Here is a 24,888-nt window from a genome sequence, read left to right as displayed (position 1 = left end):
ATAATTACACACATGTATTTCCAATAATATGTATTTTAAATGTTCCCCTCTTTTAAAAATGATTTATGTTAAGCCCCAGCTGTGGCTGTCAGTGTTTTAGATCATGCATATATTATCTTGTGCTCTCTCATACTGAGAGAGCGTCACTATGGATGGGTATAGATTGATAGGTTGCCTCCAAGCTAGGGGATCTCTGTATGAGACCGACCAGTAGCACTGCATAGTGCGAATAGACGATGTACTGTCTTCTCAGTCTTCCAAAAAGGCAAGTGTGGAATTTAAAATGTTTTAAATACACAACTGCTTTTACAAATTTCAATACTGTGCATATAAGTCAAAACAAACAAAAATGTGAATAGCTATCAATGAAAAATAACTAAGATAAGTTGCTGTATCTTAAGTTCTATTATTGTTGTTCACAACTGAGTTTTATTCAATGTATATAAGTTCCGAACATAACGTTGGTCTAACGGTGGTGGTGGCGGTAGAGAACGATGCTATAATGACGTGTCCGGTAAAGCTCTGGCGGCCTCGTGATAACTTGCACGCACCCTCTCTCTGTCTTTGTCTCTCTCGCTAGTCCTATACAGATTAATATGTTTTAAGAAGTAAAACATTAAATGTGGTATCCATAATGGATTTCCTATGAGCAGCCAGAATTTTCTTCCCGCAAGGTGCTAAACTGAATATGCATGTGATCTAGAGGCGGCGCTGCAGTACAGTTCTCAGACCTACACACTGTAAAGGAAGAGACTGGGCCATGTGTCTGAATATAAATTAAAGTTCCTGCACAAATAAAACAAACAAAGGCACTTTGTGGGTGGGATACTTGTACACTAACCAAATGCACAGAATTATAAATGCACTGTAAATGCAAAAAAACCCCCCAAAAAAACACCAAAACAATAACATCATCAACAACAACAAAAACTCCACACAACACAAATATCTGAGCAATCACGCAGTAAAATTGTCACTACTTTGTAAAAAGGAGCAGCAACGAGGGTATATAAGTGTTGTTCAACCAAAAATGTGCCTAATGCGGGAATGGTAGGCGCGTGTAATGCATCAGACGTATAGTAATTGACTCTTGAAATGCACTTCATGACGCCATGGAAACGTTTAGCCTATTTAGAGCGGTGGGAGCGCTGGAAGCAGGACATTTATGACTGGCTTATCCTCGCCCAGTAATCACCTTTAAAGCCTCCTGGAAAGAGCACGTGGCTTTAACAGCTGACAGCTCCAGCAGCCTCTCCATCCCCTACCCGCGCTAATAGTTTCAGGAGCAACGTCACCAAAAAGATGCGCAAACATTTTGATAGCGGAAGCGTCATTGATAATTGCTAAATCAGTTAATAAAATATAATAATTGCTACTTAATCTATAGTCTGTATAATAAGGGGAGTCGATTATAAGTTCCATAAACACGCCCATATATGAAATTAGTTCATTTTTATTATATATATAAAAAACACTTATTGGTGTTTCAGATGCTATCTCGGAGCATTTTAACCAAATCGTTATGCACGTAATTTAAAACACTGTTCAAATGCAATTTCCTGTGTTCTTATCCAATTTTTGAAGTTGCTGATTTTCTGCTTCCATACAGGTGCTAACTGTTGTAGTTAGCTGATTGGAGAGCTATATGATGGGACGGTACAACTGCATTCAGCTGCTGGTCTTCCATGCTTACCATTTAAAATCACAGACCCTTCCGTACCGCGACTAAACCCACCATGGTTTTCTTGTGGCACGGTCTTTTCATTTTGGCAACTTCCACATTAGTTTTGACTGATGATGCAAGTAAGTCATTTGCAAATACACTTTGAGTTGCAGTTGTGGCATTTAATGTTAGAAGTTATAAATATTCTTAGAAATTGAATTTGCTTTGTTAAATGTTCTCAGAAACTGAATTTGTCAACACTAAACATGGCTGGCTTTATTTGTGTTCACTTACAGATATTAATGTGAAATGCAGAAAGGACTCTGTTATAGTTACGTGGAAGGTTGGCCAAGCCCTGGCCAGTTATCCCTCACGGCTTCTCTTGGGCAACTGTGCTCCTTCAAAATTCTCACGTACATCAGATGGAGGCGGGAAGGCAGTTTTTCACTACCGACTATCTGAATGCCGTTTCAGACAAATGGTATGACACTGCCCATATTTTATTTGTCTTTATTTAGAAGACTCAATTTGTGGAGATCTAACAGGGCCATTTCTCACCCATCAGAGAACAAAGAAGCTGCTTGTCTTTAAAAATATGCTGGCCTTCAGGCCACTGATGGGGCAATATACCACTACGACCAACTATCCCATTGAGTGCGCTTTTGAAAGGTAAGGTTACTACTGAGATGCATGAGACCTCAAACTTTTCACTGACATCTGCTGCAAATTCTAGGCCTGAATGGGTGCGTCCCTATCTTGAGCCTGCTTTTGGTGCTTTGCAAGATTATGGAAGGCTGGTCTTCAGCATGGGCCTGCTAAATGGTAAATGGCTCATAAATGACTGTTATGACTTCATATTACAGTAGGTGTGACTCCCTTGAATCTACATGTCTGTCCACTGATATCATCCCAACGCAGATGACTTGAGTGGCCCAGCACTCTCGAATGTCTTTACCCTGGGGTCCTTTATTTACGTCTGGGCTGCAGTGGAACAGCAGATGCACCAGCCCCTAATGCTGTATATGGAGGAGTGTGTGGCCACCAACACTGCAGTAATTGGACCAGACTCTCAGATTTTTCCAGTAATTGCTAACCAAGGGTGGGTTGTTGGTTGGCATGCACAGTGCTTCTTTCAGAGTGCTTTTAAAGTGTCTTAAATTGGAGTCTTTTTTTTTTCCCTTCTAGATGTCTTGTGGATAAGAGTTCAAGGTTCTTGCCAAGATCTGATTCCTCTTTTCTGCTGCTTCAGCTGCAAGCCTTCAAATTTGCAATGGGCTCAGAAGTAAGGAGCTATAATGTAGTTATTTAACTTTCACACTTGCTCTATTCCTCCTACAAAAATTGAGGTGGGTCAAATTACTTTCCTTAATAAAGTAAATATCCTGTTACTGAAAGCCTGGAGAAACCATGATGGTGCTCTACTGCTTGGAAACTGTTTAGCCAAAAAACAAACAAACCCTGTTAGGCTACTGAAGGCAGTTAAACTGAGCATGGCATGTGGACGTCTCTATATACCAAAATGTCTGATCTGGTACAAGTCGTTCACAACAATTTAAATCCTAGAATGTTGAAACCTGAATCTCTGTAAAGGGCATGTGAAATGAGGTGTCTTGGTACGTCCTCTGAAGTGACAGACTAACACTATGCTTGTTGAGGTGTACCTCCATTGCAAACTAGTGGTATGGGACCCTGATGATCTAAATGAAGAAAAGAAGGCTTGCAATTTCAACAGAGACCTTGGAAAGTAAGTACCTGTCTGTCTTTTGATTATTCAATGACTAGTTATCTAGTTTTGTGGAAGCTTCAGGTCTGAATTCTATTGGCAGATGGGAACTCTTGGATGACCCTTTTCAGAATGACCTGTGCCATTGCTGTGACTCTGGATGTAGGACAAGGAAGCAGAGCTTCCAGTCTGGTGATGCATGATCTGTTTGTTCATTCAGTCTAGATTGTCCATATAACTGCCTCTTGTGCTGACTTGTAATGTTTGTTGGCCACAGAACCCAAAGAACTTGCTCAAAGACGTGTATTGGGACCACTGGTTATAAATTCCAGTACTTCAAACAATGACGGCAACAAAAGCGCCTTCTTGGGTAAGGACTACTCATGAGGTGGGTTGTCCTGATAGTTATGCAAATGTAGTATGTCTTGAACACTTTCTTCTCCCCCCCCCCCTCTTCCTAACAGATCTGACACAGCTGTAGTGGCTCCGGAACTTGTGGGTGGGGGTTGTACTGGGTCACTTGGAACATCTGCATGTATGAGGTCAATGACTGAAGCTTGTAAAATTTGTTGCATAGAATTTGCCTTAGACTAGCCACATCCTCATTACCAAGATGTTTCCCACCCCTTCCCAGTCATCGGGAAGAATAAAACCATTGGTTGGTAACTTCCGTTGCCGCTTGTGGTTCTTGGATCTGTTCTTACTCATGCTGTAAATGGCATTTCTGCTATTCACACATTTGCATACAATCACCCGTCTCATCAAAAGACTAATTTGGTCATGCTAAAAACAAATGTTCAGTTGCACTTGCTGTGGTAAACTAGAAGTATAGTACTAATTTTGGCAGAGGTCAGTGTTCCACTGAAAGTAAAGATGCACAATGCTGTAAAAATCTGGTATACATGGAGTGGGTGTTACCTAGGTTAATGGTGCCATTTTCTTTCAACAAAAGGCATGGACAATGAAGTGGTGTTCCAACCTTTTTTGTTTAAGAAGGATGGGGTGGTTGGTAACTGATGCTTGATGTACATTAAAAGATTTTTAAAATGAAAAGTAATTGCTTTCATTAAACTGTACTTTGAACACCTCTTAGTTACTGCTTGTGTTTAAGCACCTTGCACATGCTGAGAAGCTGCTATGCAAGTTCATAATATCTACTGATGGCACATGACTTCACTGCAGTAGGCTCAGTGCATGCTTATCCCTTCTGCATAACAATAAAATCCTGGTCAACTTGATCTTGCTGGGACTAATATTTTGGGTTTCAGAAAGCTGGGAGAGATTCTGATCCCCCCCTCCTGCAGGGATCTCCAAGCTTCATTTCATAATGCCCTTGATTCAACTAATTAGTTTCTTCTTTTGCTTTTAAAAAAAAAAAAGATTGGTTCAAACCATCTTTGCAGAAAGATTTTGCTAAGAGGGCCACCAGTCCCTACTGTAGTTAGAATGGCCTGATTTTACATCTAAGCACCCCAATACATTGATTTTCTAATTTTGAATTTTTTTTTTAAATTGTATTTACTGTTTTCCTGTTAGCCTATGGTGTCTCAATTGTGCAAAGGATTTATTTTCTAGCATGAGGCATGCACACCAGTCCTGGCTCTGAGGCCTGCTCCTGGGCTATTTTGCTTTCTTTCCACAGCACATTTGTAAAACAACTGTTATCGCAACCATCTGACCAATGGTATGCTGAGTTTTGTGCAATTGTCAGTCAAAAATAATTAAAAAAAAAAAACTAAATCCAGGAGTTCTGCCCTAAATCCCCACATTCCATTTTTGTTTAGTTTGTCAGATGGCAGCTGCACTCAACCTAGAGAACTCCAGAGAAAATGACTGCTTAAAGTTTTCTAGCATTTTATTAAAGACTATGTCCTCAGTTACTCTTGTGTATGAACAACACATTTTCATACATTGCACAATCATTGTTGAAATTCAGATCCAACATTAGTGGCCATTCATAAAAAGCCAGATTTGTTAGGTGCTATATATATCCTAGTCCTAATCCCACCCTGGACCCTATATAAGCCCATAGAGGGCATTCCCTCTGCTAATAAAGGAAATGGTGCTGCTGTGATGCAGCTTATGCTTGGGCGCCTAAGGCTGTACCCTCACAGCTCATTGGTTGGTTGATGTTTCATTCCTTATATTTTGTTCTTCTCCTTTCCTGTAGGGTGTGTGGGAAAGCCTCCTGAAGCAGCAGTGTTGCCTGTGCTCTCTCAGCCAGCAAATACTGCCTGGGCTGATAGCCTGTTGGCTGCCATTTGTTAAGACTTGGGAGCTGAACATAATGAGAAGGTTGCTGTATCTGTCATTGTTTGCCTATATGTAGTCTTACAGACTTTTTTTGTGAACTGCTGCCAGTCATTACTGAATTTTAGTATTTCATAGCCATGTTTATTTTTCAGTAATCCATGTATCAGTTTGTTTTTCCAGTTTTGCCCTTTACATTACCCATGCATCCCTACCAATAGTTACAAGAAAAAAAAGAAAATATAGAAAAGCACAAAAGATAACCTTAGTTAAAATGACATTAAAATGTAAAATAAAGCAATCTCATATGAATCTGCATGTATTTGGGTGAAAAATGAATTAAACCAAAAATTAAAAGCCACATAGCTACTTAATCTTGTGAAAGCAACAAGTTTAAAGAAACTCATCTTAACATTTGTTTAAAAAAAAATTGATGAAATAATGAATATTAATATACAAAGCCAATTGGGTCCAAAAGGCAGAGAATTACTGAATTTACACTCATAGGAAGTCTCAGCTTCTCACAGAAACAAAGTTCTCCACGCTTTATTAAACAGATCAAAAACACTGTGGATCAAACACTTACAGGGCAGAACATGCATGGAAAGAGTAATGAAAACTAATGTAACAGTAGCCAGTACAACACAGATAATATATGAAACACTGGTCTTGCCTCACATCAAGCATGCAACAATTGGATCATCATCATCATCATCATCATCATCATCATCATCATCATCACCTTGCATTCTCTATTATTAGATTAATCCTTAATCAATCCAATACTTAAAGAACTCAAAAGGTTGAAGTTGCTGTATTGTTGTATTATTGTTATATTATTGCCATTTCAGCCTTAACCTATTTGGAATTTTCCTTGGTGCACTATTAATATTAATAAACATTCACATAACATACATTCAATGTCCTAAGATCATCATAAAGTAAACACAACATAAAAAAAATTAAATAAGAAAAGTAAAAGAGTACACTATTAAAAATAGATGTGTTGAAAGCAGCACATTTAATATAAATTACATACAAAGTGACCACAGACCTCCTGTGCCATTCTGCTGTCAGAACCACCCTGAGCACCAAACATGCCGATATAAGTACAGTTAAAAAAAAAAAAAACACTATATGAAACAAAAATCAAATAATGAATCCAATTCTTGATCAACATCTTGAAAATAAAATTTTGTCTTGATGTTCTATCTTACGCACCAACCACCCCCCAACCCTCCCCAAACCATGACTACCACCCTGTTGCCCTCACATCAGTCGTGATGAAGTGCTTTGAGAAGCTAGTCAGAGATTTCATCACATCTTCACTGCCAGCCTCCATGCAGTTTGCATACCGCCACAACTGCTCCACTGATGATGCAATTGCACATCTGCTCCACACCACACTGACCCACCTGGACAAAGGGAGGGGTAATTATGTTAAAATGCTGTTTGTCGACTACAGTTCAGCATTTAACACCATCACCCCCTCCCTACTCACTACTAAGTTGGAGGATCTAGGACTGCATACATCCCTGTGCAACTGGATCTCCAACTTCCTAACAGACAGACCACAATCAGTACGGGTGGGCAACTGTCTCATCCACCCTCACCCTCAGCACTGGAGCTCCTCAGGGTTGTGTCCTAAGCCCCCTGCTCTACTCACTGTACACTTACGACTGCACAGCCACTTCCAGCTCCACCATCATTGTCAAGTTTGCTGACGACACCGTCATCATGGGCCTGATCTCAGACAACAATGAGAGGGCCTACCTGGAGGAGATTAAATACCTGGAAAACTGCTGCCAGGAAAATAATCTCCTCCTAAATGTCAGGAAGACAAAGGAGCTGATCGTGGATTGCAGCAAGAAGCAGGAGCGGCACTACCAACCTGTGAGGATCAGTGGAACCACGGTGGAGAGAGTAGATAGTTTCAGGTACCTTGGTGTTCACATCTCGCAGGACCTGTCCTGGTCCCGCCACACCAACTCCCTGGCAAAGAAGGCTCGTCAGCGTCTTTACCACCTCAGACGCCTAAGAGACTTCAGACTGCCCTCCAAGGTACGGCGAAACTTCTACATCTGCACTATCGAGAGCATCCTCACGGGAAACATCACAGTCTGGTTTGGGAACAGCACCAAGCAGGACAGACAAGCACTCCAAAGGGTGGGGCATTCAGCAGAGCGCATCACTCATACGGAACCTCTTGACCTGCAGAGCATCTATTACAAGCAGTGCCAGATCAAGGCCAGGAGGATTGTGAAGGACCCCACCCATCCCAACAATAGGCTCTTCTCTCTGTTGAGGTCAGGGAAGCGCTTTCGCTCCCTGATGACCAAGATAGAGAGACTGAAGAGGAACTTCTTCCCACAGGCCATTCGGGCCCTGAATCAGGGAAACTGATAAGCTGTGGGGACCACCACCACCATGTAACTGTAAATATTCAATTGTAAGCTGGAACTGTACATTGTGTACATACACTTATACATATCCATATATACATTGTACACTGTGTATATAAACATACTATACATATATTGTACATACATTGTTAATATATTTTGTATATATATAGATATATATTTCCCTATTTCTTCTCCTCAGTTTGGACAGAGCACTCTCAAACCATTTCACTGCCAGTTATACTGTGTATGACTATGTATATGACAAATAAACCAAACTTGAACTTGAACTTGAACCAACCAACCAAACAGAGTCCTCTGCTACCACCTAGTGATATACCACAGCCAGTCTGGAATATGTCAAACACAGAGCATGTATTGATTGGAGTATTTGTGAGAGACCATCTAATGGCTGAGCAGTAAGTTTTCATGTCAAGAAAACACCTTTGGTTGCGGTCATTGCCAGTCAGTAGAGGGTTCCACAAAAACGCTGCTATTCATGAGGCTCTGGGTTTATCCTTTTCACAGGTTTCTCACCAGCTTGAGAAGCATCCATGTCTTGTAAAAGTGGCACTTGACAAGAGAACATTTTGTGCTATTTTGTGCTAGTTCTACTACTGAACAATGAATATATCAATTCTGCAGTACAAACTTATAGCCTATAACAAACCCCTTTAACATTAAATGCTTCTGATGATCAGTAATTATATTTTGGATAATTGTACATTTTTGTTGGCCTTAAATCATTCCACCAAAATTATATATCTGACTTAACATCCCCATATAGCTGACTTAGAATCCTGATAAGTCAAATGTGTTGTGTAAGATGACGCTCTGATCTTGGGTTTTGCAGTGATCAGAAATGCGCATGTAATCTAGGAATCCTTTAAATTAACACAACAGTTGATCAGCATTTAAATGTATTGCCTCTGAGCCCTACATGTTCCTTTTCTAAGGCTTGAAGGGGTGGCTGGAATCCCATCACACAATGCTTCTTGATATTTATACTAGTACACCTTCTATACTACTTTAACTTACTCTAATCAAAAACCGACTACTAGACCTGATGTGTAGCTTCTTTTGACCACCACTTATCTAAATTGTATGAATAGTTTATCATATAAAAAGTTTCCTTTCAACATTTGTTACTGTTGAAAACTGTTGTAACATTTGTTTTGGAATTCTTTTGTGGAGTACCACTCACCAAAGTAACCGCCCATCTGAAAGGAATGCAGCTATTAAAAGGGAATAAAACAAAATAATAAAAGCCTAGTGATTCATGGAACATGGTCGTACAGTATGCTACACCAGAAATAGGAGATGTAGTGACATACAATGTAGCATATGTGTTTCATTTTATTGACTAAATCTCAAGGGGCACAGTCTCAAAGAGGATCATGACAGAGGGATTTAGTTTAATTAACAGCTGAACAAAATTATGTTGATGAAGAAGAATGTATTTCAAAACTGAAGTTAATATTTTTTTTCTTGCAGATCTGACCAGAGATGTGAAAAGGTGTTAGAGAATGATAGAACATTTATCTCAGTGTTTGTATATCACTAATTTCGATTAAAGAGTGAGTTTTGTTTGAATAATATTTTTTCGCTCTTTAGTGAATCTAAAATATTAATGAAAATGTTTAAAATAATATGGTTAAACTATTAGAAAAATGATAAAATCTACACAAATTCATAAATGTAATCTGTATTCATGGTAGTACTCAGAAGGAAACCAGGACCTTTTAACAGTATAAAAACTAATAGTCATAACAATATGTATTTATATTTTTGTTTTCATTGTTATTAGCCTTCACCTCAGTTTAGGAATGCACTATGAATAAAGTGTACATGTCACGATCAGTCCCTCCCGTGTTCCGTGTTCCGTGTTTTCCCTGTCTTGTGTTTTTTAGTACCGTTCCATAGTTTCGTTTTCTCCGCCCCAAGTTTGATTTTCTACACCTTTCCCTCGTTTAGTAGATTGCATTTAAACCCTCCCTTGTTGCCTTAGTTTTTGCTGTTTATTTAGTTCATTGCATTTGCATGTTTATTCTAATAGTTGTGCCTTTGTCTTATCCTAATCTCTGTTATAGCCTGCTCCCCTGTTTGCTTCCGTGTGTTTAGTTCCAGCCTCTGTTTGTGTTTTACTCGTGTATCCTAGCCCTTGTCTCCTTTGATCATGTATCCCTGTGCTCTCCGTGTCGGCTTTTTGACCCTGGACTGCTTTAACGACTCTAAATCTCGCTCTTCTCTGCACATGCGTCCGCCTCCTTACCGCTCAACGTTACCGTACGTTCCTGAACATCAAAAGATGGCATATCATTGTGATTTGCCATATACAGGGTTCCTACTGTAAGTCAAAATCCCTGACAAAAAAGCTGAATGTCCATGACCTAAAATGATTGGAAAAACAGGCCTTTGTTAAATGGGTTCGGAAAAATCAAGTAACCATAACAACCACTCACACAGTATGATAAATGCATAAACATTTTTGATAAATGGCAGCTAAAATTTTAAGTTGCTACATACAAAATATCCTGATATTCCATGATTTTACACCAAAAAATATCAGTTCTCTTGATTATCTATGTCTGGAACAGACTTTTAAAATTCCATAATATCCCAGAAATTACATGGCACATTGGAACCCTGCTTATAAACAGTGAGGCCTACTATTTTTAGTGGGCCAAATCACAAAAAATTGTTTTATCCTAAAAAACCATACTTTTGAAACTTAAGATGTTAAGCAGGTGATTATCAACACATACCTCACATTTAGTTACACATGCTCAATTAAATCTCTTACATGTTTAACTGAATATGCTGAAAGAAAAAAGTGTTCCCAGTTCACATTTCTATGTACAAATAACTAAATGACTGCATTAAACGACTGTTTACATGCTATGTATTCTAATCATCATCATTACATTTTCATAAACATCAGTCAGACAAATTGCAAATCCAACCTTGTCCTCACATGATTCTGTAGGGGAGTTTCAGAAATGCACCTATATGGTCAAATATCACTTTTGTTTTGGGCACTCAGCATGTATACTTCCTGTCTACACAGCTGTGCATTCTCACCTGTCCCATGGCCTGTCTTGAAGAAGGAGAAGGGCAAGGCTTAAAATAGACCTTTTTAAACATGAAAAACAAATTTAGTATCTTTGCATATTCTGAACAAAACAAACAAACAAACAACCCCCCCCCCCCCCACACACAAATCCAGAACCCCCATAAAAACAACAAATTTGGTGAAACAATGACTAGCTCATTAAAAGAAATTTGAATTTGGTGGAAGTAATCTCCATACATGAGAACTGCCAATATATTAAATATAATGAATAAATAAATATAATAAATCAATATAATGAATATAAACAAATATAATGAAAGGTCCAAGACAAGTTTCTCCATTGGTACAATAAAGTAATAAAGTATATCATATCTGATTGTAATGTATAATCAGTGCTTAGACTGATATCTATGGACTGATGGATTTATCAAATGTGAACAGCCGTGACAATTAAATAATTGATGACAACAATGCATGTTTGAGCAAAACAAATACATGGAAAAACGTGGAAAAAATCTCCCACTACCCATACCATTCCTTTACTATGCAAAACTGTAAATTCTAATAGTGAATCATTCTAATACTTATAAGGACAATATGGACAGCATGCTTCTATCACTCCAATTTCCACTCAAATGGTGGAGGAGCAGCTATATTGATTGATAAAAACATGGCAAGTGCAGAGGCTGACCCTGCAGGGCACTATTATATTGTGGTGAGGTAAATGTTTGTACTTCTGGGTCATCCAGGTCAATTTTTATGTACCAAACTGGGATAAACCTATGGTCTCCAGTCTATTCTCTCATCTACCATCTTATTCTCCATGTCTAAATCAGCACATGTAATCCATCGTTTTTTTCCTAAATCATGTAGCTGATGTCTGGCAGTTTTGTATAGAGTCATCTTCCTTCTGCTGACATAACGAAAAAGCATATATTACTACAGGCCGAGTCTGCTCTCCTGTCAACATGACAGGCTGAATACCTTATCTCTAAACAGCAGCACAGGGAGAGAAAGCTGGAAGGATATTTGCTCGTCAGCTACAGCAAACAACTGCCAAACAAATAATTCCGACGGTCTACGATGAGCAAAGCTTGAAAACCACAGACCGCCTAAAAGAAAATTCCTGCCCCCATATGTTTTATCGATCACTCTACACCTCTGACTCATCTGTGAATCCTTCTTGCTGGAAGATGTTTTGAAGACCTGTTGTGTCTCTTCTGTAGCTTCATGGCCATTGGCTGGGCTGTAGGAGGGCCTCTCAGCTGCAGAGATCACTTCAGCAATGAAATCTATGCAAACTGGCAAGTCCCCAGGGCTGGATGCTTACCAGGCTACTTAAAGAAACGTTCAGATCAACTCTTCTCCTTATTGCTGTCAGCTTTTGAAATACCTCTTTAAAATACCTACCCTCAACCGTGCGGCAGTCAGTTATCTCTTTAATCCACAAGAAAGAAAAAACCCTGTTGAGTGCAGTTCATACCATCCATCTCTTTTCTAAACACTGATGCTGAAATCCTCGCAAATGTTCTGGCATATTGTTTGGAGGGGGTTCTTGCCTTCATCATATCACCTGATCAAACAGGTTTTAATAAGAATAGTTTTTCATTATATTATATTAGATGACTTTGAATATCCTTTATGGCCTCTCATCACCTAGCGTATCAGAAGTAGTGTGCTTTCACTTGATGCTTAAAAAGCCATTAGACTGAGTGGAGTGGGTCTTTTCAGCATGTTAGAGAGATTTGGGGTTGGCCATAAATTCATATTCATAAATTATATATTCAGATTCTCAAAGGCTTAGGTTCCAAAAGTACAGATCCCTGATAGGACACCGTTTCTGAGCTCACTTCACTATTTGAGTCCTCCAACATTCTTACCCAAAATGTTATTCTTGCCTTTCTTATATTATTCCTCATTACCTGAGTGCTCTTTATTCATGACAGCTACTTCATTCTCATAGCATAAGGAGTTGTGGCCAGAGATGCTGGAGTTTTCCTCTTCCAGTTCCCTGGCACTGCACTGTGGAGTGCTGGGAACCACGTAAGTGTTGTTAAATTTAGAGTAATCCACCGAATAGTGATTTTTAATCTCAGAAAGAACAGGCTCAAACTGGTGGCCCCATAAAATCTCACTAGGTATATAAGAACTGCGACACTGCGTGGACATGGATGTGGCCTCTACAGACCCATCCAGCATCACCACTATCTCGAATTCAGAGCTCTCTAACTTCTCCTTGCTCATGTCATAGAATGGGCTGTTTTCGTCAATCTCATGAATAATAATGAGTGGGAACGTTAATAATATTCTGTCAATGCCAGAATCAAATCCAATATCGAGCTCTGTCTGGTCCAGGGTTAAATACTCCCCCTCAGCAGTGGTGTGAGACCTGATGAGCTGTGCTCGAACATGAGCTTCCACCAGCTGACTCTTCTGCAGGTTTCCCACCCTCCACATTAAGCAAAGTTTATGGTCTCTCATGGTGATTATGGCATAGTGGCTGAACACCAGAGTCTCACTTCTTTTCTTGGGTGAGATCACCTTTGCCATGATTGTACTAATGGCAAGGTTATTAATAATATATCCCATAATGGTCTGAAAAACCACCATGAAAACAGCAATGGGACATTCCGCAGTTACATAGTAGTTCCCGTATCCAATGGTAGTCTGTGTCTCCATAGCAAAACTGAAGGCTGCTGTGAAGCTGTTAAGGTTTGCAACGCACAACTGCTCTTCCTTTTCTAGGTCTCCATATGACAGCGCCACCAGCCAAAACACAAACCCAAAGAAGGACCATGAGAGGAGAAAAGCCGAACTGAAGATAATCAGCATCCATGGCCAATGGATATCCACCCATGTCGTGTAAATGTCAGCCAGGTAACGTTGGCATTTTTCGCTCATATTCACAAACTTCATATTGCAGTTCCCATTTTTGTCCACAGTGCGTCTCGCTGTGTGATGATGTGTGTTCACGTTGGCTCCAGTATTGCCAGAACAGTAGCCATTTGGCATGGTACCAAGGTCTGGCAACGTCCCATCTTCTTCCGAGGACACAATGCCATAGCAGTGGGCTTGAGCACTTCCCATCACTGCCAGTTAGAACGAGTGGACAACATCTGCTTTGGAGATTAATCTGAGTTTCTGATAAATGTGATGAAACAGTCTGTAACTCTTGCAGGAACCAAAGTGCAGGAAAAACAGCAGGAGATGGCAGCCAGGGGTGGTGCTATTGAGCTTCTCCTCTGAGATGATACTTTGGTATAGAATATCCAGTTGGTTCTGAACTGTTAGGCATAAGTGGAGAAGTCTGTAGAGATTACACCAGTGTGACAAAATTATTATATGAAATGAAATGAATTATATGACATTATATTATAGCATTGCAAGAGCATGTTTGAAACACCTCATGAATCTACTACTAGATTAAAATATATCTACTTAACATGAGTATTACTAAGACTGGGCTGTGCTACAGATGAATTCTCATTAAAAATGAAACAGGCATGCAGAGTAGACAGACACACCATGCGAAACACATGCAAATTACTTTACTATGAAATAATTCAATCAACTAAGTCATTTCAACCATGGTTATAAAGGCAGTTACATATGAACTATGTTATGTTGTAGGCTAATTAGCGGCATAAGAATAAATACACTTTAGCTCATGTTTGAGGTTGGGATAGTTTTTTTAGTACTCAGAATTGATGGGTGAGTATTCATGGATATTGGAACACACTGTTAATACAGCAGTCCCACTCATGTAACTAACCGCCCGCAACAATGTTTTGCCTGAAGCAACCACAGCACTACACTGTGTTCTCTCTGTTGAACTGCTTTAATAAGTTGTTTTGACGGAGAGCTTAATATTATGTAGCATATATACTGTGCTATACTGTGGTCCCATATGTATAGTTACTTTCCTAACTTGATGCTATAACTCCTGCTCCTTCTTTGTCAGTGTTGATGCTGTCTGTAACATTTATTTGTGTAAAACCCCCAGCAGTGCTGTTTGAACTCTTTATATGTGTTTGAATTTTACAGTAACCTTATAAAATACGAGGCAATTTCAGTTGCAGATCTTAAAAACATGGTATATGTTGTATGGATTTAGTTTCCTCAGTGAAGGAAAGAGAAATGTATTTATACAAAGGTGACTATGACTGTGGGAGTGGGGAGAACTCAGATAACGTTGGACTGGTGTTCTGGGCAGCCTCTGTGGGCAGAAGCCTCCCTACTGGATGATGGAGAGAAAGAGAGAGGTGTTAAATCTGAGGATTCCGGAAGGGGGAAGGGTTTGAAATTTCATTAGAGAGGTAAAGCTTGGGGGATAAAAACTGGGCAGAAAAAGAATAGCGTTTCAGATGTTTCTAGAGTTTCTAGAGTTTCTCCCAAACTTCAGTTTTTCCATAATTCAAAATTGTAGCTAATTAACGTCTTTGTTTAGTTTATTAGCATTAAAAGTTTTATGTACTTCCATTCCTGCTAATAGTCTGTTGCAACATTAAATGTACAATCTTCTCAATTTTTTAGTCATACATTTTCAGTTACAACAGTATTCTTTCCTTAACACCTTTATAACATTTACCCCCAAGTTTCTGTTCCAAAGTCTAAATAAAGAGTAAAGTAAAAAATGAATAAAGTAAAAATTACATAAAGACATGCTCCATTCAATGGTTAAATTAGACAGATGTTTGAAATGAATTATAAATGGTTGCTAGACCCATGAAACATGCCCACATTTCCTCTCAGGCTAAATTTAATCTTCTCCAAACTCAGGAAAAACATGGCACCTGTCAGCTTGGAGCAAGTAAGGGTGAGGTGGCAGATTTCCACTGGAGAAAAATCCTCCAAGTCAAAAGGAAAGCAAAGACAATTGTGTCAGCTGGTGCCTGGAGAAGAGTAATTCTGTCAGAACTCTAAATATTGTGTGCAGTGGGCAGGGGTTTATATTACACTCAAAGTTCTTGGCCAGTGAGGAAAAAACAGCCAGCCAAAACCTCTCAAGTTTCATGCAGGCCCAAAACATATGGTTAGGGTTGCCACCTGTCTAGTTTTCACCCAGATATTCAGTTGTCTGGTTTTGATTTCCCCACCCATTGGTAATTTTAGACCAATCAAAAGTCAGCAGGTAAAGGTAGTGTCAAGTCTAATGGAATAGGTTTGTTGACGAGGCAGCAACCCTGCATGTGAAACATGTTGGCAGGTTCTTCACCATAGCAAGACTAGATACATGCTTACCAGTCTGGCATTGCATAAGTATACTATATGGACAAGTATGAACTGCATCAAGTTCAGTTGAGGACAGGAGGAAGAATAATTTATCCTTTTTAATGCTTTGGTACTCCAGTCCTTATCCAGCACCACCCTGAGCTCCAATTTGAACCTAGCCTGCAAGCAGAAGGGGAAGTCTGCTCTACCTGTGGGCAGTGGTAGCTCAGTGCTTACAGGATTAGTAATCACAAGGTTGCCAGTTCAAGCCCCACTGTCACAAAGTTGCCACTGTTGGGTGCCTGAGCAAGGCCCTTAACCCTCAATTGCTCAAGTTGTACTCAGTCATAACTGTAAGCTGCTTTGGATAAAAGTGTCAGGTAAATGTAAATAGTCTCTTGAATGGAGGGAAATGTGTGGGTGATATTAACTCTGAGGTATTTAACATTTTCTAGGGCCAATTGAAAGGAAATACTAGTCAAGATAATTAAACTGCTGGAAGATTATGGGAGAAGTATTCACTTTTTCTAAACTTTTACTTGATACAAACAGACTCTACTTTCCATACCATGGCTTAATATACCCTGTAACTCTGGCAATGCTTTAAGGGCAATTGATAGAAGGTTCTAAAAGCTAAAGCAAACAAGAATGGACTTAATGGGTAGCCTGATGAGTGCCACATTGTAAAGGAAAATAAGAAGAAAGAATTTTATTGGTACAAATTCGAGCAGAGGGTGAAGTATAAATAAGCTTGATCTGATAGACCAAATTAATGCCATGGAAAGGTAGTCCAATTATAAGTGGTCAAAGGCCTTTTCTGCATCTAAGGAAATTACAACTTCTGGGACATTTACAGCATTTAGCTGCTTTTATCCAAAGTAAGTTATAAAGATGACTGACTACAACTTGAGCAATTGAGGGTTAGGGCCTTGCTCAGGGGCCCCACAGTGGCAACTTGGCAGGGGTGGGGCTTAAACCCACAATCTTCTGATTACAAGTAAAGTATCTTAACTATTGAGTTACCATTGCTCCCATTATAGGAGTTAGATTTGAATATGACATCTAAAAATTTGCTAAGGTTTTGAACGTCTGAAATAACTGATGGCAGGACTAAGTCTAAATGCTTGGCCAGCACCTTTACTAAAATGTTGCACTTGTTATGAAGTAAACTAATAGGTTGGGTAGAGCCACATGAAGTTGGATCTTTGCTCTTTTTCAGGATAAATGAAAACTGTTGCCTGAGTAAAAGTGAGGGGTGGGGGGTTCCCATTCTTAAATAATGCAGTTTTCCCTGAGGTTTTTGTCACACTCTCTACCAAAACCATCAAGGCCTGGTGTCTTATTAGTGCTCATGGATACAATTGCCTCTGGACTTTCCTGGTGTGTAATGGTTCTGTGCAAAATTTGGGCCTATGAAGTTAAGTTTTAAATTATTCAGAAAATAATACATTATCTCTGGGTTGGGGTGGTGTTTGGGCATATTTGGGCTAAGTGTAGTAATCTGCAAAAAATCTTGGAATGGGGTATTAAATTACTAACAAAGTGCTTAATGTAAGGTATTAATCTAGAAGCAGTAAGTCTCTGAACTAATGGACCAACAGCTGACTACTCTTATCGCCATATACTAAACCATGCATGAGCAAAATGAGATCCTCAGCTTTTTTGGTAGCAAACAGATTGAACTCTGCTTGAAGGCCCATGAATGATTTTAACACCTCAGGGAAAGGTTCCTCAAATATTGTTCTGTTAAGTTCAAATATTGATTCCGAATTATCATCAATTTGTTTATGCCTAATTTTAATTACTTGTGAAGAAAATTTTATTATTTCTCTGTGAAGCACAGCTTTTTGTGACGTGGAGCAAACATGAGGCGGATGCACACACTGAGAGGCGCAAGATTTATTATGGCAAAAGTCCAAAGTCAGAGTCATAGAGCCAACACGAAAAGATACAGGATACATCATAAACAGAAAACAAAACAAAACAAAGACCCTACAAAAACCACGATAGAAAAGGCACAAGGCAGGGTAGGACAAACAAAAGACTACATACAATGACCAGCAACAAGACTTGGGGAAACACTACACTTATTGCAAACATGCCCAACACAGGGTAATGAAGGCCAACTAGAGGAAAACAAGAAACAGATTAAACTAATGAACCAGCAAAACCCAAAACAAGGATCGGAACAGGAATGGAGAAAATAAAACAAGCACGCAAGACAGGGAAACCATCAAAACAGATGCCAGGGAGTGGCCAACCATGACACTTTTAACAATTCCCATAACATAGCATTCATCAACTGAGTCTGAAATCTTAGTACAAAATGATTCCTCAGAAATAAGTACAGTGTTCAAACTCCACTGATGAATGTGTCTTTAATAAAAGTTGAACATAAAATCCTTTTGAAGTGGAGCATGGTTGGATTTGATTATGACTAAGTAGTCATCATGGGTATCTATTAATGAAAATGTAATCAATATGAGAGTAGGCTCAATATATCAGGGAGAAGAAGGAAAATGATTTCATCAAGTGCCCTTAATGGATGCAAGCAGCTATTGTGCTCCATTGAAAAATGACAGAGATTGAGCCATTTAGAGATTGTGGTCATTTTTTAGCTGAATTGGTCTGGTTTTTGTAATGCAATTTAAATCACCTCAAAGATATGTTTATGCAATCTAGTTTAGGGAAAAAAGATAAAGGTCCTCATCATCCAAATCTGGGGCATAGATATTTCTCAATAGCACCAACACTTGGAACAGGAGACCCATCAAAATGACATACACTGCTTGGCCAAAAAAAAGGTCACCACCTGGATTTAACTAAGCAAATAGATAAGAGCTAAAGGCAGTCCAACAAAATATTAGTGTGCGACCTTTTTATTGGCCAGGTAGTGTATCTACTATATTAGTCTGAAATGCTGTCAGTTGGAAAGAATTGGGTCCTCATATTAATTAAAGTGGTGACCCCTCTTGCTTTTGTGTTATAATTAAAACTGACAACTTAATTCATCTAAGGTTTACAGAGTTTGGTGTGTTCTGTTTTGGATAAGTGGCTTTCTTGAAGAAAAACATCACAAGCACAATGTTTTGAGATGGCAGAAAACTTTAACAGTGTTGCTCTGGCATTGTAACCCTTTAACATTACAGTAAATGAATCTGACCATATTATGTTGGTTAATGTCTTTCTTACTGTAACATGCCACAAAGGTTGGATTAATGAATTGTAGGAGTGATACCACAAGGAGTAGAAGAACCCATAAAACAACATTCCCAATTTAAACTCAGCTCACACTTCCAATGTCAGTAATCAAAGGCAATCAAAATTCGTGTCTGTGTTATGTAGGTACAACTGTTTAACGCCGCATTTGACTAATGTCATAGGCGCATTTATCGCCATTTGTTAATTTGGTGAACAGAAATAAATATGCCCGAGACAAAGTGGGTGCAGTGGCAAAACCTGCACCCTTTAAAAACCTGCTGATCTTTAAAATCCACTGGCGCAATGGTATTTCTTAAAACCCAGTTTAGTTTAAAGCTATGCTTGTGCTACCGCCTCGTCGTATCTGGTTATATCGCAAGCGCAAGTACAAGGTTATTTGGCTCACTTCAAACAGGCACATAAAGACGTGTCAAGTTTCTCACAACAGGATTTTAAGCACCGAACAGCAACCCACACCCCAATAAAAGAAATCTCCAAATTACTAACTAAACAAACTGATTTCATTATTTTTCCATAAGAACAATTCTATTGTGCATATTAAATGTGAGGCAGTTGGCATATTACTGCGTAATGCAGTAATGTAATTTAAAATATTCAATTAATTAGTCATACAACAATTATGTATATATTAATGTTACTCTTATCACAGCGATCATTAATATTAACACTGCTTCCACTGCGAATATATTGTGGCGTGGTGACTCTTTACATCCCTGACATGAATGTGAATTTTCTCATTTGTGACTTTTTATTTCCACTGTGGTTCCTGCACATTCGTCTGTGTGAGAGCCGTGACAAAACATGGCACTGCGCCGTGCCCGCCGCTCACGTTTGGCTTTAATGCGAGGAGTTCATCTGATCGGATATAACCAGACCTGCTGTTTATGTATTAAGGCGAACCCAACCTCTTTTTGTCACTGCACCGCCCTGTACCGGATTAGTGCATCTGTGATGGTTATGAATATAGCAAACAACATTTTTGTCTTGCGTTGTGTCAACGAAATTGACAACACTCGCTCCAAAATAACTCAAACACTGATTTTAGCCCACCGGTTTCCCACGGCAATCAAGAAGGCGAAAGTGAAGTAAAGCAGAATAGAAACAATAATACACGTTTAAACGTTATAAAGAAGTGAAAGAAATGAAAACAAAGCCGGAAACTAAATAAATAAATAAATAAATAAATAAATAAATAAATACGAACGTTTAGGTGTACAAGACTCCTAGGCTCCTGTGCCCCCTGAAAAGGCTCCAAACTCTGCTCTTGTTGCCTTGATTGGAAAACAGGCTGTCCGTGGGTGAGCTCCGTGCTGTAATTGGGGAAGATTCTAATCTTATGACCCTTCTAAAAAATAATCTTTGCTTTTTTAAGGTTTGCTCCTTATCTTGAAGATCATAGCCCTGGATCTTCCTCCATCCCCATCACCTGCAGCAGGTGGGTTTTCTAGATGATCTGTCTTAAAAAACTCACTAGGAATGAACAATTCCTTAGAGAGCTCTGTTGTAAATCCAGTTGGGTCGTTGGACCACAGTGCCTATGGGATCCAAATGATTAGCAGAATACATCCTGATGCAGTTTCAGTTGTCCAAATCTTCTAACTTCTCTACTGTTTGTGTGATTTAGTGAGTGGCACTTCAGTTCAAGCTGCTCCAACCAGGTGTCATGTGCAGCTGCTGCATACTCCAATTCACCAATGTTATTTCTGTGTGAGTCAGGTTTCCACTTCAGGGAGCCAAGCTACTTGCACATTGCCTGATTTGATTTGAGTTTAAGATAGTGGTCTTAATTTTATGGTCACACTCTTCACTAAAAACCACAAAAGAACTCAGAGGAGTGACATTGCCAAAGTCCAAATCCATCCTGGAAGCAAGGAGTGAGCTATTTTTCTGACAAATTCAAGCAATCAGTCACACCAGGATCATTATGAGGTGGAGACCCAGAAGAAGTGTTCTGTTTGGGCAGGATTAGTGGTTGGTGCAGCGTAGCAACATCAACACATCGGGAAGTCAGTGTAGTAGTGGGAGGGGAGGAATTAGGAAAAACAGCATTCTCTCTTAAATGTAAGAAACAGCCACCAGGCAATTTATGTAAATTTTTGTTTTAATGAATAATTAATATTTAATCAAATTAAATGATTAAATAAATTAAGTAAACATATAAACACAGTTTATTAACAAGGAAACATGAAAGAGCCAGATAAAATAATTTGGCCCATGATCAGCAACATAGCACGCCTTTAGATTAATGGATTGATAGAAAATATAATCCACAAATTAGCTGATTGCTAAAATAATAATTTGTTGCATGTGAAATATTGGGCCTGCTTGATTTTAAACAAATGATGTAAATGTAAAATCAAACATGACTGAAATGACCAGGGTCTCTAAGCACCAAGAATGTAGTGTAAAAACACACATGTTTATTACTTTAGATGATAATACCATTCGCAAACAAATAACTATAGATAGGGACATGTAAACCCCTACAGATCCAGATTATAGCCCATAGTGTTTTGACTGAGTGCAACTGAGGCACACACCACTGGCAAATGAGAACTTGTTATATAAACACACCATGTTAATTATATTGTTTCCTGATAATAAAGAAATCCAGTGGTATCCAGTGGTGTTTCAGAAGGATCCAACCACAATGAAAAGCCACCCAAAGTTTGGGTCGAGATGAGAAACTGACTTTCCCACTATTGACATCATGAATAAACTTTTCATGAAGACATAAAGAACGACCGAATAAAATAATACAAAACACAACAACAATGCTCACTTAGTTATTCTACGATGTCCTGTTGCATTCTGCACAGCTATCAAATCAAAGCTCTGTTGACGTTCCTAAATAAACCCCCTCGTTCTTCTGATACTTCAATGTTAAATAATAGATTTAGCAAGTTTGTAAAAAAAAACGCTAGTGATGAACCTCGACGTCCCAACATTTGAATATTATTCCCAACAAAGCGAGCATCTTAAGATGTTTATTTTACTATGCTATATCATACTATACTACATCATACCATGTCCTAGCTACACATCTAAATCAAAACAAAACAAACCCATCCTAAAGCTAAACTTCATGGTCCAGTGATTTGCATTGACTCCTAATTTTGTATTTCGTGAGTAACTTTATAGAACTTAACATGCATATCATTCACAGAAAAGTATATCATAAACTAGCCTCACCTGCTGGGTTGTCAAGGATGAAACAGACATTCACTGATGTTGTTCGTTCCATTCTTAGCACACAAGAATCCCTCTGATGGGGCATCTGTGGAAACGCTCCCTGCATCCATGCCCCTGTCCCAAACTGAGCGGATAGCCTCCAGTGAACCAGCGCTGCTCCGCCTGTCTCCGCCTGTTCGACAGGTCGCCCCATGTCCTGAGCCTAAGCCATGCGGCCTAAACGTGTGACAGGGTAATGGTGAAGGTTAATGGACAAGGGTAATGGAGAAGAGTGACGAATAAACCGAACTTGAGTAATGCTGCCACACGGAACACCAGTGGGCGGATGGGAAGGGCGGAAAATATGTTAGTATTTCTGGAGTGAAAACAGCATGCTTGTTTCGTTTTGTCAGAGTACATCATAGTCTTCCTCTGCACAAATTTCAGGATTGTAAATGAGGCTTGGTTTTATTCATGTAACCTTTAAAACATACTGTCATAAAGTAGTTACAGACATCTGAGTCGACTGTGACATGAGCAAGAGCACTAATTCCGTGGCTGCGCTGGGGCGTTAAAGGACACCTAATGCCGCATTTTACTAATTTTATAGGTTGCACACGCAGTTATTCCCATTTATTGCAATATGGTGGACAGAAAGTGCACCAGTGATAAGGTGGGTGGAATGGCGTAACAAGCAGTGTGGCGTTTCAAATACGCCGGTGCAACCCATTTCACATAACCCAGTTAGTCTTAAAGCCGCGCTTGTGCTACTTCTTCCTCAGACCTGCTCTTATCACAAAGCCATCATGATATGTTCTTCACGTAAAGTAAGCACATAAAGATGTAGACGCTTTTTCACAACCGGATGTTGAGCATGAAGATCATCCCACTAAAAAATCCCACAATTACTCTTTCATATGAACTACATTTTTGCCATGCCCACATGTGTCTGCATCATGGCCTTATGCCTTATTTCTGTGTATGTGTTGTATCCAACCAAGGACATCACCAACCATTTTGGGCCCTATGAAAAGAAATCATTGGACCTCAACAAAAAAAATGAACTTAATGTTCTCATACATTTTTTAGGCCACTCACAGGCCCTTAGTGTCATCCTAATGTTTCCCATGTTGCCTCTGTGTCCATGACAAGATATGATCCAAGTGCTTCATGTAAGGGTTGTGTGTGATTGTTCTGTGACATTGGCTATGTTTGAAATAGCCTACTACATACTGTATACTGCATACTTCACTCACTTTATACTGTATACTGCATACTGATTCCCGTAGAAGTACGCAGTATAGTATCCAGTATATTACAAATGCACAAACTATAACACAAAGTCACATGACCATATGAAGGTTCCACCCACTTGTGAAAGATTCTCCTCCACTGTTGCATGATGGGATGCAGTACACCAAGAAGATAACTCTGGTCGCGTCCTGGAATATTTGGCCACAGTAGTATATCATCCGGGTATCTTTCGTGTATTGGAAAAAAAATATTTTGGTTACATACTGCATAGAGCATACTGATTTGGGGCCCAATCACTACGTGAGAAGTATGTAGTAGGTTAATTTGAACACAGCTGTTGTCTATTATGGAAAACCTATACAATGGCATTGTGTTCTCTGAAAAAGCTAAAATTTAGAGAAAATGTAATAAAAAAGTCTCAAACACCAAAAAAGAACTCTTCTTTATGGGAATGTTTGGTTTATGATCTACTGAATGTATGTTCCAAAGTGCATGTGAAGATTCATTTAAATAATACACCAGTGCATATGAGAGACAATCCTACATCCCCAAACAAATGTAATTTAACAGTTCAGATGAATTGTAAAAGAGGTCATTGTGAATAATGATCACTAAATTACACTGTGGTAGGTAGTAACTAGCAAAGGGGAACTGAGGGGCTACAGTCAAATGGATCTGACTTAAAGGGGTGGGGAATGCACATTAAATACCAGATGCTGGATTGGGATTCTAAGTGAAGAGGGTTTGTAGTGAATTTCTGTAACTGCTTTCATTGAATTTTAAGAGGTTTAAGTGGTGTTTAGTGTATCATAAAAAAGCAACAACTACTACTACTATTGCTGCTGCAAATAATAATAATAACAATAAATAGTTGATTTAAGACTAGTATTAAAAACAGTTATAAAATATAAATTGAATA

At 39.1% G+C, this 24,888-nt stretch overlaps 2 protein-coding genes across 5 annotated transcripts; one reads left to right on the top strand and one right to left on the bottom strand.

Moving 5' to 3' along the window:
* The first annotated feature begins 107 nt into the window (after positions 1-107).
* zp3f.2 (zona pellucida glycoprotein 3f, tandem duplicate 2) lies at positions 108-5,694 on the top strand. 4 transcript variants are annotated; one of them, XR_014122742.1, is made up of 12 exons: positions 108-265; positions 1,610-1,803; positions 1,960-2,144; positions 2,229-2,332; positions 2,397-2,485; positions 2,582-2,762; positions 2,849-2,945; positions 3,319-3,407; positions 3,490-3,578; positions 3,664-3,756; positions 3,851-3,928; positions 5,557-5,688. XR_014122742.1 is itself a non-coding variant. In XM_081710996.1 (11 exons), the coding sequence occupies exons 2-11, from the start codon at positions 1,737-1,739 to the stop codon at positions 5,652-5,654; spliced, it is 1,092 nt and encodes a 363-aa protein (XP_081567122.1). In that variant the 5' UTR covers positions 108-265; positions 1,610-1,736; the 3' UTR covers positions 5,655-5,694. The 4 variants fall into 4 exon arrangements, 3 of the variants coding, with proteins under 3 accessions (XP_081567122.1, XP_081567123.1, XP_026864948.2); XM_081710996.1 differs by lacking the exon at positions 3,851-3,928 and having other exon boundaries at positions 5,557-5,694; XM_081710997.1 differs by lacking the exon at positions 3,851-3,928 and having other exon boundaries at positions 3,664-3,774; positions 5,557-5,670.
* Positions 5,695-6,166: 472 nt separating this feature from the next.
* Positions 6,167-23,011, bottom strand: kcnj2b (potassium inwardly rectifying channel subfamily J member 2b). The gene is made up of 2 exons (XM_027009091.3): positions 22,737-23,011; positions 6,167-14,418 (listed from the first exon to the last, which is right to left on the bottom strand). Exon 2 carries the CDS (start codon positions 14,196-14,198, stop codon positions 13,020-13,022), a length of 1,179 nt encoding a protein of 392 aa, XP_026864892.2. The 5' UTR covers positions 14,199-14,418; positions 22,737-23,011; the 3' UTR covers positions 6,167-13,019.
* Between the last annotated feature and the right edge of the window lie 1,877 nt (positions 23,012-24,888).

The sequence above is a fragment of the Electrophorus electricus genome, chromosome 3 (genome assembly GCF_041902795.1).
Source record: "Electrophorus electricus isolate QZ-2024a chromosome 3, ASM4190279v1, whole genome shotgun sequence".
Lineage (NCBI taxonomy): Eukaryota > Metazoa > Chordata > Actinopteri > Gymnotiformes > Gymnotidae > Electrophorus > Electrophorus electricus.
This window is presented reverse-complemented; position numbering and strand designations above follow the sequence as displayed.